General features: G+C 38.2%; 1 protein-coding gene across 1 annotated transcript in view; it reads left to right on the forward strand.

Annotated features, from left to right (window-relative positions):
• Positions 1-13,796, forward strand: part of LOC103725294 (dedicator of cytokinesis protein 8-like) — a gene marked incomplete at its 3' end in the record, with an annotated part of 139,995 nt that overhangs the window by 86,373 nt on the left and 39,826 nt on the right. Inside the window, exon 7 of the mRNA XM_017795478.2 lies at positions 7,838-7,923. Within this exon, the coding sequence (XP_017650967.2) occupies positions 7,838-7,923 (86 nt within the window). The remainder of the gene's footprint in view (positions 1-7,837; positions 7,924-13,796) is intronic.

Genomic DNA, 13,796 nt, shown 5'->3' on the forward strand with positions numbered 1-13,796 from the left:
TATAGCTAAAGGCTACATAACAAGCAACAATGCCAGACAGGAGATACCTTCTTTTGAGTTGTTGGCCAGGGTGGCCCAAGAGACTCCCAGATAGTAACCCAGCATAGAACTGGGAAAATGAACAGCAGACCCTTATCTAAAGGAATATTAACAACTGATTGCTGCTAGATGAGGAACAGCTGACCTTCCTAAAACAAAGACCTCTAGATAGGCTGACTAGATTCACCAGATGGACAAATAGTGGGGAACAGCTGGGGGTGCCGACAACACAGTGGACAGTAGCAGGGATAACAGAGTATAAGGGCTTTGGTAGGAGGAGGGAGACTATGGGAGGGTGCCATGTGGGGAGTGGGTGTATAGTTGAATAAGATGGTTTGGTATGTTCTGTGCGATATACACACACACAAAAGATCAACAAATTTTTAAAAATGTATTATATTTGAGGAGGAAGCATAAAAATTTACATCATGTTAATTAGTAGAGGTGATAAACATTACCATTGAAATCTACCCAATGACTTTATAGACATACACAGGCACCAAGGATCCAAGTGCAACCGTTTATGACTAGTAATAATCAGATACATACAGATTAGAGATGCATGCACCAACATCTCAGTGTTAGTAGCAAAAACAATGAGTCTTTCTATAAGAAACAGTATATTTTAAAATGAAATGGAGATCTTTTTTAAAGGTTAAAAACTCAATTTTATGTCTTACAGGGCTTATACTGAGTTCAATGTTGTATAACTGCATTAATTCAGCTGTGAACTTAAAAATTTACAGCCGCTTTTGAAAGAGGTGTATTCTTGCTCTGGAGTGTGTTACTGAATATGTTAAAGCTGTAATGAAATGCTTCTTCTAATCAGGTGGTTATTAAATTTTTTTAAAAATTAAAAAAAAATTCTTCAAAGCATAAAAATTTGCTCCTTAATAATTAGTAGATGTGAAAAACATTACCATTGAAACCCACCTGATGACTTTATATCCATGCTCAGATGCCAAGGAGCTCAGAAGGTGACTGACTGTGACTAGTAATAATCAGATATATAGAGATCAGACATCCATGTGCAAACATCTTAGTGTCAATTGCATTAAAAATGAATTTTTCTGTATATAATTCAACTGTAAACCTAAAAATTTACAGCCAATTTTGAAAGAGATGCATCTTAGCTCAGGAAATTGTTATTGAATATGTCAATGCTGTTATAATGAAATGCTTCTTCTAATTATGTGGTTATTAAATAAATAATTAAAAAATAAGGCAGAAATCAATTGAGGAAGACACACATGGGCAAGCACGCGCACACATACATGCACACACACACACACACACACACACACACTACATTCACACAGACAAAATAAATATCTTGCTTATATGGAGAACATAAATAAGTATTTCAATTGCCAGGCATGGTAGTGCACGCTTTTGATCCCAGCTCTCGGAAGGCAAAGGCAGGTGAATCTCTGTGAGTTCAAGGCCAGCTGGGGCTACAGAGAGACCCTGTCTCAAAAAAAACCCAAAAGTATTTCATAGAAAGTAGAAAGGTGATAACTAAGTCTCAATGGGAGTAGGGGAGAGATGTTGATCAAAAGATACAAAGTCAGGGCTACAGACATGGCTCAGTGTTAAGAGTACTTGCTGGTCTTCCAGAGGACCTGGATTCCATTTCCAGCATACACATAGCAACTAATAACTCCTTGCATACACATGGGGAACATACATACATTCAGGCATACACACATACACATAAAATTAAATAAATAAATCTTTTTTAAAAGTAGAGTTTCAGATAAACTAGAGCTGACCTATTTTACTGTATGATGACACAGTTAATGATAAAATGTGTGTATTTTATAGTAGACATATAGAATTTTGAATTTATACTCTAAGATATAATTACCCATTTTTAGTTTGAGAATTTTATCAATCTGATTATCACAATACTTTCTATTTCATTTTTTAAAAAACTTCTCAGACTGATTTTTATCTCTAGAAATTCAGCTATGCCATAAGTGAAGGTACATGAGGCTGTAGAAGAGTAATAGAAAAATAATGGACAACCCCCTGGTGCCTAGTAATGGGAGAGGTCCAACATCAAGGCCTGAATGCCCAGGACCACGTGTGGAGTGAGGACCACAGCTGGGCCTCAGGGGAGGTGGGAGGTCCATTCCAGAGAAATAATCCTCCCTAGACCAGAATATGCAAATAACAGAGGCTTCCCTTATTCCCAGCATATAGATGTGTGTGTATATATTCCTTCTTTCTTTCTTTCTTTCTTTCTTTCTTTCTTTCTTTCTTTCTTTCTTTTTCTTTCTTTTTTTTTTTTTTTTTTTTTCTTTTGAGACAGAGTCTCCCTGTAGCCCCAGCTGACCTGGAACTCACTACATAGACCAGGCTTGCCTCAGTCTCACAGACATTTGCCTGCCTCTGCGTCTTTTTTAAAACCTTATGTCTGTGAGTATATTGCCTGAATGTATGTAAGTGCACCTGTGTTGTGCAGTGCCCAAGGAGGTCAGAAGAGGGTCTTGGATCCTGTGGAACTGGAATTACAGATGGTTGTTAGCCATCATGTGGATACTGAGAATTGAACCCAGGTCCTATGCAAGAGCAGCCAGTGCTCTTAACCATTGAGCCATCTCTCCAACACCCTGCCCCTGACTCTGCCTCTTGAGTGCTGGGATTAAAAGCCAACCCACCACACCCAGTAGAATATATTATTAATTGTTAATAGAATAGATTTTTAGCATTCTTACCACCAAAAAAAAGAGATAAATTGGTAAAGTAATTTATATGTATTTGGCTTGATTTAATCTTCCAACAATGTATACATAGAACATCACATTATACTGTGTGTGTGTGTGTGTGTGTGTGTGTGTGTGTGTGTGTGTGTGTGTGAATTTTAAAGGTAGGTAAATAAATTAGGAAGAATATGGGCAATATTATCATCCCCATATTTCATACTAGAAACTAAGAATTAGAGTATTTAAGTAATTTGTTTAAGATTCAGCACGTGACCTAAATTATAAAATAGAAATCCTAATGATTAACTCCAGACTTCATGTTTGTTTGCATGTCTACATATGACAACAGTTATCAGCCCATGACTAAAATACAATCATATTCAAGAGTTAATTCTTCTAACTTTTCAATTTTCATCAACATTCAAATGTTTTATCAGAGTTGTTAAGACAGATTCAATCTGACAGAATTGACCTTCACAACTCCCCCTCTTTCTACCCATCTTTGTGATGGAGATGCTAACGTTAATGTAGGGACCTAAAGTGGACATCAGAGAAGAAAGTACAGGAAGAGAACAGGGTGAGTCAGACATTAGCCCGTCAGAGTCTCCCTGGTGGATTGAATGGGAGGATGTCAGGTCTGAATTGATCTGAAGAATGAACCATAAATTGTTTTTGTAGGAAATTTGTTTTACTGTTTTTGAGACAATGCAGAAACTTAGATTGCGGCTGAAAGTTACAAACTAGCTGCGTCCTAATGGGACTGCTTTTATTGAGTAGAGAGGAATGCTTTGTAATTAACATACCAGCCACTTGTAAATTGGTATGTGTAAAATGCTTGAGAACCTCTGCACAAGCCCTTTAATATTTTGAAGTTATTCTCAAAGAAATTGCATTTGTTTTTGTCATTTGAATCTTTGCCAAAGAAAGTCCCATGGAACAGAGGTGGATTTCTGCCTACTCTGAAAGGATTATATACACTGTTTGTTTTAATGACACATTAGTGAGATTATTTTATATTAGCACTATTTTATTTCCCAGTAAGGAACATTCGAAGCATAAACTCTTTTATGTTGAAATTATGAGAGCCTGTTGAAGAGGTCAAAGTAGAATTCACCTATCAAGCTTTTACCACATGAGCTCTTTCCTGATTCAAACTTGCTTTGTGAAAGGCGTCCTCTATGTTGATCCCGAAGAAGGATGCCCTTCTACTCCAAATCACAGGGTAGTTTGCTGGGTACTCTACTGGGTGCAAGTGATGGAACATAACAAAAAACAATTTTAAAAAGGAAGTGGGTGCTTACTGCCTCCCATAACAAAATCACAGGAAGTCAAATGTACAGTTGACCTTTAGATCCATGGTGTCAAAGATGGAAGGATATATCATATTTTCTCCCTCCCTCCCTCCTCTCTCTCTCTCCATATATATGTATATATATATGAATTTATTCAGATAATGAACCATAAATTGTTTTTGTAGAAACTTGTTTTATGGTTTTTGAGACAATGCAGAAATTCAGATAGGGGCTGAAAATTAATGTATGATGAAAACGAAAGCCATAGGTGTCCACTTCCTCCTTCTGCTTCTTGGGAATTAGCTCCTATTTCTGATAGCTGTGAAGCCTCAATAAATTCAGATACCAGAAGCCTAAGAAATAAATTATCTAAAAGTAATGTGTGAACTTTGTTTAGAGTCTGAGTTAACAAATTGATACAAAATACTTAGAGACAATAAAAATATTATGGTTATGTTTTGTCAATAATGGTATTATTATATATGCTTTTAAAAGGCAGAGGCAGGCAGATCTCTGTGAGTTCAAGGCCAGCCTGGTCTACATAGTGAGTTCCAGGACAGCTGGGGCTACAGGGAGACCCTGTCTCAAAAAGACCAAAAAAAAGCCAAAACAAAACAAAAAAGTCCTTACATGTACTGAAGTACTTACAGATGAAATTATATAATGTGTGGGAATGTGCTTCTAAATAATCCAGTATTGAGTATGGGTAGCTAGCAAGTAGGCAGATAGATGAATCCAGGTTTCAATGAGTTCAAATTGTTGGAGACAGGTGAGTGTAAGTGGTGGTTTATTTTATTAGTCTATCCATTTTTATATTTAATAATAAATAAATTTTATATTTATTTATTTTAAATGTTTTAAATAAAATATTCTTTTAAAAAGGATTCCACAGGTCTGGAGAGTTGGTTCAGCAGTTAATAGCACTGGCTGCTCTTGCAGAAGACCTAGGTTCGATTCCCAGAACTCATATGATGCTAACAACTGACCATAATTCCAGTTCCAGGAGAATTCAACTCTTTCTCCTGACCTCTGTGGGCATTGCATGACATGGGTGCACTTACATACATGCAGGCAATGCAATCATACACATAAAATGGGAATAATAAATAAACTATTTTTAAAATGATACCAAAAAGAATATCATTCAAACCAGAATGAATGTTAGAAATTCACAGGTGTGAGGAGTTTCCAATAAATGGGCCTTCTCATCAGATGTGTCTACTCTGATGACCCTGAAGGCCCCAGCTTGCCCTAAGGGAGCCCAGCTCCCCTTCTCTGAAGTAAATCAGCAGTTCCACTTAGCAAGATGACACCTGGGACCTCAGAAATGGAGCTAGGCAGGGGTGGGAGGATGCTGCAGGAACGGAGGGTGGAGTGGTGGTGAGTTTACCACTTGAATCATCTTACCAAACTGGGTACAGAGTTACAGGAAGGGACTACTGCTATTGATGAAAATGTAGTGGTGGCTGAGAAGTACTGGAGGAGGGAGCCTGTAGCATTTGTCACTTAAGAAAAGACAGCTAAACAGCTAAATAATGCCCAATTCCTTGACCCATGGCGAGCATCAGCCCATGATCCAGGGTTTGGATAACCTGCCACAAGAGTGCAAATTAACATTTTCAAGAGTGGGCTTTATTTGTCTTTGTGTATATAGATATGATTAAGATAGAGTGGACCATATGCAGATTTTTTCTTCTTAATTTATTTTATTTCATTTCATATCCTTTTTGTAATTTTTATTGAATTTTTGTGTATTTCATGCATAAAATCATCTTTGCATCCCCTTCCCCTTCCCCTTTGGCATCCCCTCTAGTCCTCCCACTGGTGTTCATACATTCTGTTATTTGTATTAAGGCCTATTATGAAAAATTAGTGTCCCGAGGTGTCCCTCAGTGTAAGTTCATCCACCGGGGTTTAGTCAGCCTATCTAGAGTCTCTCCCTTTAAGAAGATCAGCTCTTCCTCACCCAGCAGTAATCAGCTACCAAAAATTCTTCGACTAAGATTGGGGCCTACTCTTCATTTCCACAGTTCTCTGCTGGGTTTTTGTCTGCTTGAGTTTGCATGGGTCTTGTGCATGCTGACACCATTGCTGTAGGTTTGTGTGAGAAGGGTCCCAGGCGTCTGTAGGACCATTTCCGTATGGTCATGCACCTCTTCCCTGGTGCTTACAATCTTTCCATACCCCTCTTCCACAATGGTCCCTGAGCCCTGGGTGGGTGAACCTCAGTACAGGAGTCCTGTCCAAGGCACTGAGTGTCCACACTCTGCACACTCTCACTCTCTGCTTTTGGCCATTTGTAGCCTTTTGTGCTCCTGATCCTCTATTGCATGAAGGAGCTTCATTGATGAGAATTGGAAGATGCATTAGTGTTCTCTTCATCCCTTGTTCTATGTTCCATGAGTCTTAAGTGTAGAGGTTGCATCCTAGATGTGCCACTTAGGCTTGGGAAATTCACAGACAATATCTGTGTGTGACCAGTGGTGTAGCTCTGTAATAATTTCTACCATGTGCAGATATTTTTAAATATTTTATTTATTATTTTTATTTCATGTGTATGAGTATATTGTCTACATGCATGTTAAGTGCACCCATGACATGCAATGCCCAGAAGAAGGCATCAGATCCCCTGGAACTGGAGTTATGGATGGTTGCTAGCCACCATGTGGGTGCTGGGAATTGAACCTGGGTCCTCTGCAAGAGCAGTCAGTGCTCATAACTGCTAAGCCATCTCTCCAGCCCCACCATGTTTAGATTTACATGTAAAGTCACAATAAGTACTTGATAGCTCTCTTAAAGTCTTTAGTTTGTCTGTAGTATGAGAATAGACATAGCTCTTGTCATCACTAAGCTGCCTTATACTTAGAACAGTAGTAAATGTTAGCTGAATATGTGTGTAATTTGTAAACTCAACTTCAAGGATCTAGCATCTATTTCAGAGATGAGTAAACCAAGAGAAAGACTGTATTATAGGACTGATGCATATTGAAGCTCACACTTTTACTCATCAAAACCCTTCCTTGGAGGCTGGAGAGATGGCTCAGTGGTTAAATAGGCCCTTGCTGCCAAGTCTGATGACCTGAGTTCCATTCCCAGAACCCACATGGTTGAAAGAAGAGAGAACCATTTCCCAGAAGTTGTCCTCTGATAGCCACACTTACACCTTGGCACATGCATACCTGCACACATGTACAGAAAACCACACACACACACATATACATATACAGAATAAATTTTAAAAAAAATTTTTAAACACCTTGGCAAGCCGGGTATGGTGGTGCATGCCTTTAATCCCAGCACTTGGGAGGCAGAGGCAGGTGGATCTCTGAGTTCAAGGCCAGCCTGGTCTACATAGTGAGTTCCAGGACAGCTGGGGTTACAGAGAGACCCTGTCTCAAAAGAAAAAAAAAAACACCTTGGTAAGAGAAATATTTTGAATGTGTATTTAGAGCTGGCAAAGGAAAAAAAAAAAGACAATAGCTATAAAACTCGCAATGCCATCTGGTGGATATTACTATGTCATAGCTATGTTTGCATTTCCTTCCTTCCTCCCTCAGTCTCTTTATCTTAAATACTCAGCTTTCTGAGAGAAGAAAATGTTTGCTGTACATGCTGGCATTGAATGTTGGGGGATGGATGACAGACTGTTTTCTAAAGACAGTAATTCTGCTATTAGAAATAAAGCAGGGACAAGGTGACTTGTCCAAGGAGGGAAGTTTTTCCTTCTCTGGCTTTACTCCAGCTGGAAATCCTTATGGAACTTTACTAATGATTTCTTCACAATGTGATTAATAACAGGAGGATGCTGTGGAAATACGTCCGGTACCAGAATGTCCTAAGGAACATCTGGGCAACAGAATATTGGTCAAGGTACTGACTCTGAAGTAAGTATCAGCAAACACACAGCCACTACACTGATGTCCGCCTTCCCTTTTAGTAATGGAAAGAGCAGAGCTTAGCATTGGTTAGATCTGGATTCCATTCTTACCAAGCCTTTGACAACCAATTTTCTACAATATGGAAAGAAAACAGAGGTGTCTAGTAAGGGTAAGGCATACCAGGTTATTGTTAATTAATTTTCTTGCATTAAGAGAAACAACAGTGGCTGAAGACGTTGGTTAAGAGGTTAGGAGCACTGGCTACTCTTGCAGAGGACTCCATTGAGGTTCCCAGTACCCAAATGGCGGCTAATCTCCACAGACACTGCACACACATGGTGTACTTAATTACATATATGCAGGCAAACTTCTCATACACATAAAATATAAATAAATAAAAAAAATTTTAAAGAGAAACAACAGTGGGTTGGGAATGCAACTCAGTTGTTGTTTCTCTCTAGCATATATAAATTTAAGACTCCCAGTTTGATCCCCAACACCATAAATACATTGGATAAATGGATAATTATAAAAATAGCAGTAAATCCAGCATGTACTAGAATCAGCTCATAATAATTCATCATAATTCACTATACATCATCTGATGATGGACATTGCTCCCAGTTCTCTGTTCAGTGAAAATGCTGTGTTACTAACTTGAAATTTGCCATGGTCCAAATATTTGCAACAGAGAAATTCCAGATGCTACAAAGTAGAGCCTTGGACAAGTCACCTTGTTTGTGAAGCATAATGATGGGTGCAACTGAACCCCAGTCTCCTGACTGGGGACAGCAGGGAGTGATAGAGACGATAACAGCCGAAGCAATAGCAGCATACGCACTACCCCGACCCTTGCCAAGCAAATAGGCTCATTTTTGTCAACTGTCTGATTTTTTTTTTCCTGGAGGAGCTGTAAATGTGTTCTTCCTCTGTATAAGGTCCTAACTTCATAAATATTTTCTCATTTAAAAAAAAACCCACAGGACTGGAGAGATGGCTCAGTGATTAAGAATGCTGGTTATTCTCGCAGAAGACCCAGGTTTGAATCCCAGCACCCACATGGCAGCTAACAACTATCTGTAACTCCAGTCCCAGGGGATCCGACAGCCTCTTCTGGCCTTCATGGGCATTGCACGACATGGGTGCACTTACCTACAGGCAGGCAATATATGCATACACATAATAAAATTTTTTAAAAATAAGTAATTTTTTTAAAAAAAGAATCCACATAATTTAACAAAAATATGTCTGTAGCCTGTTTTCCATTTGTGGGACAATAATTTCTCATATCTATTTTAAAGCAGTTATCTGTGAACTTTTATATTATACATTTTTATTTTAAAAGTCACCCATCTTCTTTAAATGTCCATTAATCTTGTATTTGCATATGAAAATATTATCTACATTATAAAATGTGCAGAAATGAGAAAACGAGCAAGGTGAATTCTGTAGTACTTTCTTCACCCGTCCAGCACATTGTTGTGTGCTTCCCCCAGAGTGCTTGCAAACCACCCTTACTGCTGACTGCTACTTTAGAGAACTAGTTCTTCCACTCAAATCACAGACTGTTTTGAGAATAAAAGTTCTAAATGCTGAGCTGGGCATGTAGCTCAGTGGTATAAATTGTGCTTAGTGGGTGCAAGGCCCTGGTTTCATGTTGAGGACCGTGCATAAGCCAAGCAATTTCTCACACACTGTTGGGAGGATCATCTATCTCACAGTCAGTGTGTGAGAATCACTTACACAGTGCCTAGATTGTGATTAGACATCTAGACTCTACAGTCAGGGCTTTTCTTCAGCCCTAGCATCTTCTCTGGGCATTTGGGTTCTTACCTGAAGTCATTAGATCAATGGTCTAACGTGTCATTCTGATGTAGAGCCTCCCCTGGTTCTGCCTCTAAATGCACACTAACATGGCTATTCATGTTAGTGACTAGTGCTTGCTCTCTGTTGCAGTCCTTCTCACTCTAACCAATTCCTGGTGGGGAATACACAGAAATGGCCAGCCTGCAAGCCAGCTTTGTTTGAAGTAAAGGTCACAGATAAACTGTGAACATGAAAAACATGAAGAGTAAAAATTAATAACAGTATTGAAGATACACCGTACCATTGACAGTGATATGAAATATTCTGTTTATAATACTGTAGATCTTAGTCACTAGGGAATTTCCAAAAATTTATTGACAGCTATCTGTTCCTGTTTTACTTTGGAGAAATAGATGAACCCTCAAGGACACAGAAGGAATTACTCTGGTACCAATTCTGCAAATGTCTGTAGAAGCAAAAAAAAACAAAAAAAAAAAAAAGAAAAGAGTAGCAGAAAAATAGTTTTCTGTTTGGTATTTTAGGTAGGGACATCTTTTAATTTAAATTTTAATGCTGTCTTCCATAAAGCAACCTCTGCCCAGAAGAACTTCTTAGGGTTGGGACTTTGCTACACACTAAATTTAACTAAGGAGGTGGTACTGGTGCAGACTGGGGAGACCTCCCATAACCATCTCCACCAAGGGATTCTGGTTCAACAGGTCTCAGGTGGACCCAGAACTCCCACATGGTTCCCCCAAAGGCTGGGGTCTGAGAATTGCAGCTGGAGAAAACAATGGTAGAAAAAGTCCATGTTCTTTGCTCAAAAGAGGTAATTTTGCAACCTGACTGTAAAACCTCACAACTTTGTGGCCTTTGTCAAATCACTTAATTTCTCTGAACTCTGGTTTACTTGTGTAGAATGGGAGGATGATCTCTGCATTACACAGTTGTGAAGAGTAAAGGGGTTGGCATGTGTACATCACGTCACACCATAATTACAAGCAGTCAATAAATTTAAGCTTTTCTTCTCTCAATTTCCCATGCCTGGCCCTGGGGTTTTTGTTAGATAGTCTATGGTTCATTGGGAGAACATTATCACCCATGTTGCATACCTCCATTTTATATATATATGTATTATTAAGTAAGCTCACAAAGTAATGTTTCCCTATGGGTTTTTCAAATGTTCTTGGCGATATTTATCTTTCTTCTTCCCTCTTCCTCTATGTTACCCTCCCTCCCCTTCCCCAGTTAAATTTTCCCCTCCATTTTTCCCATTTCCCACTTCATAGCACCAGAGTCCTACCATCCCCCACTCTAGAGCGCCTTCTTCCCCCTCCCCCCATGGTCTCTTTCTACTTTCCTGACTTCTGCAGTTACTTGAAGTTATGTACTTACTTCTGAAGATCCGGAGCTAGGAACCATAAATAAGAAACAACATGCAGTGTAAGTCTTTCTGGATCTGGGTTACCTTACACAGTATAATGGTTTCTAGTTCTAGACATTTTACCTATAGATTACACCTTTACAGCTAAATAGAATTCCATTGCATACATGTACCACATTTTCTTTATCCATTCATCAGTTGAAGGACATTTAGGATGTTTCCATTTCCTAGTTATCATGAGAAGAGTGGCAATTGAGTTCTTTGGATATATGCCAAAGCATGGTATAGCTGGATCTTATGGTAGATCCACTTCTATAGCTTTTTGAGAATTTTCCACACTGATTTCCATAGTGGCCAGACCAGTTTGAAATCCAACAACAGTGAATGAGGGTCATTTGTTGTCACTTTCCCCCCGCCTTTTTAAAGATGTTTTTAATTGTTTATTTTTATTTTATGTGTATGAGTGTTTTGCCTGTATGTATGTAAGTGCACCACATGCATGCAATGCCCACAGTGGCCAGAAGAGGGTGTCAAATCTCTTGGAACTGGAGTTATGGACAGTTGTTAGTCACCATGTGGGTGCTGGGAACTGAACCTGGGTCCTCTACAAGAGCAACCAGTGCTCTTAACCATTGAGCCAGCTCTCCAGCCCGGTCAGTTGTTTTCTTGATCTTAGTCATTCTGACTGGGGTAAAATGAAATTGTAATTTTAATCTGCATTTCCCTGATTGCTAAGGATGTTGAACACTTAAAGATATTTCTTAGTCATTTTTATTTCGTCTTTTGGGAACTCTGTTGAGATTCATTGCCCATTTCTAATATGGTTATTTGTTTTCTTGATTCCTTCTTTTTTGAATTCTTTGTGTATTCTGAATATTAATCCTCTATTGGATAGATAACTGGTTGGAGCTCCAGTGGCACAGTTGGTTAGCATGCAGTACTTACACCAATGTAAAGCTGTCAAAGATTCTTTCCTTCCCTGTGGGCTTCCTTTCTACTTAGTTGATTGTTTCCTTTGCTGTACAGAAGCTTTTTAGTTTGATGAAGTCCTATTTGTCAATTGCTGACCTTAATTCCTGAGGAAACAAAGTCCAGTTTAGAAAGTTTTTTCTTGCACCTATGTCTTGTAGGGTACTGCCATGTTTCCTTCTAACAGTTTCAGTATTTCAGGCTTCACATTGAGGTCTTTGATCTATTTGGAATTGATTTTTTTATGTGGGATGATAGGTATGGATCTAATTTCATTCTACATGTGGACATGCAGTTTTCCCAGAACCATTTGTTGAAGATGCTGTCTTTCCTCCAGTGTGTATTTTTGGCATCTTTGACAAATATCAGGTGATTATAATTATGTGACTTATGTATGCTGAACCATCCATGCATCTCTGGTATAAAGCCAACTTGATTGTGGTATGTGATCTTTTTGATATATACCTTTATTCAGTTTGCAAGTATTTGACTGAGAATTTTTGCATCTATGTTCTTCTGGAATAGTGGTCTGTAGTTTTCTTTTTGGTGGTGGTGGTGTCTTTATCTGGCTTTGGTATTAGGGTAATACTGGCTTCATAGAAGGAGTTTGGAAGTGCTTCTTCTGTTTCAATTTTAAAATATTTTATTTATTATTTCTATTTTATGTGTATGAGTGTACTGCCTGCATGTGTATAAGTGCACTGCAGTCATTCAATTGCCTGCAGAGGTCAGAAGAGAGCATTGGAGTCCCTGGAACTGGAGTTACAGATGGTTGTTAGCTGCTGTGTGTGCTAGGAATTGAACCTGGGTCCTCTGCAAGAGCAGACAGTGCTCTTAACTGCTGAGCCATCTCTCCAGCCCCTGTTTCAATTCTTAAAATAATATAAGTATTAGTTGTAATTCTTCTTTGAAGGTCTGGTAGAATCTGCTGTGAATCCATCTACACCAGGGCTTTTTTTAGTCAGAAGGCTTTTACTTAATGTTTCGATCTTATTTATTATGGGTCTGTTTAAGTTGTTGATCTCTTCTTGGTTTAACTTTGGTGATTAAGATGAACCTAGAAATCCATCCATTTATTTTAGGTTTTCTAACTTAATGAAGTATAGGTTTTTAAAGTATTCCCTTATAATATTTTGAATTTCTTTGCTGTCTATTTTGATGTTTCCCTATTATTTCTGATTATGTTAAGTCTTTTAGTTAATTGGTTCTTAGATTGGTTAATTCTTTGTATTGTTTTCTTTGTTTCTATTTCATTAATTTCCACTCTCAGTTTTATTATTCTTGTCAACTGGATTTGGGTTTGATTTGTTCCTGTTTTTCAAAATTCTTGAGTTGCATCATTAAGTCATTTATTGTGCCCTGCGCATACGTGTTTTATTAATGTAGACCCTTAGTACTATAAATTTCCCTCTTAGGACTGCTTTTAATGTGTTCTACAGGTTTGTTGGGGATGTGTTTTCATTTTCATTTAATTCCAGGAATTTAAATTTTTTTTTCATGATTTCTTCTTTGACCCATTCATCATTTAGTAGTGTTATTGAATCTCATGAATTCCTTTAATTACTAGAGATTCTTTTGCTACTGATTTCAAGTTTTATTGCATTGTAATCAGATATGATATACAGAGGTATTTCAGTGTTTCTGTATTTGTTGAGGTTTGTTTTGTGCCCCAATATTGGGTCTATTTTAGAGAAATTTTCATGGCTATTCTTTAGTGCTT

Source organism: Nannospalax galili, unplaced genomic scaffold, assembly GCF_000622305.1.
Source record: "Nannospalax galili isolate Female #2095 unplaced genomic scaffold, S.galili_v1.0 scaffold3109, whole genome shotgun sequence".
In the NCBI taxonomy this organism is placed as follows: domain Eukaryota; kingdom Metazoa; phylum Chordata; class Mammalia; order Rodentia; family Spalacidae; genus Nannospalax; species Nannospalax galili.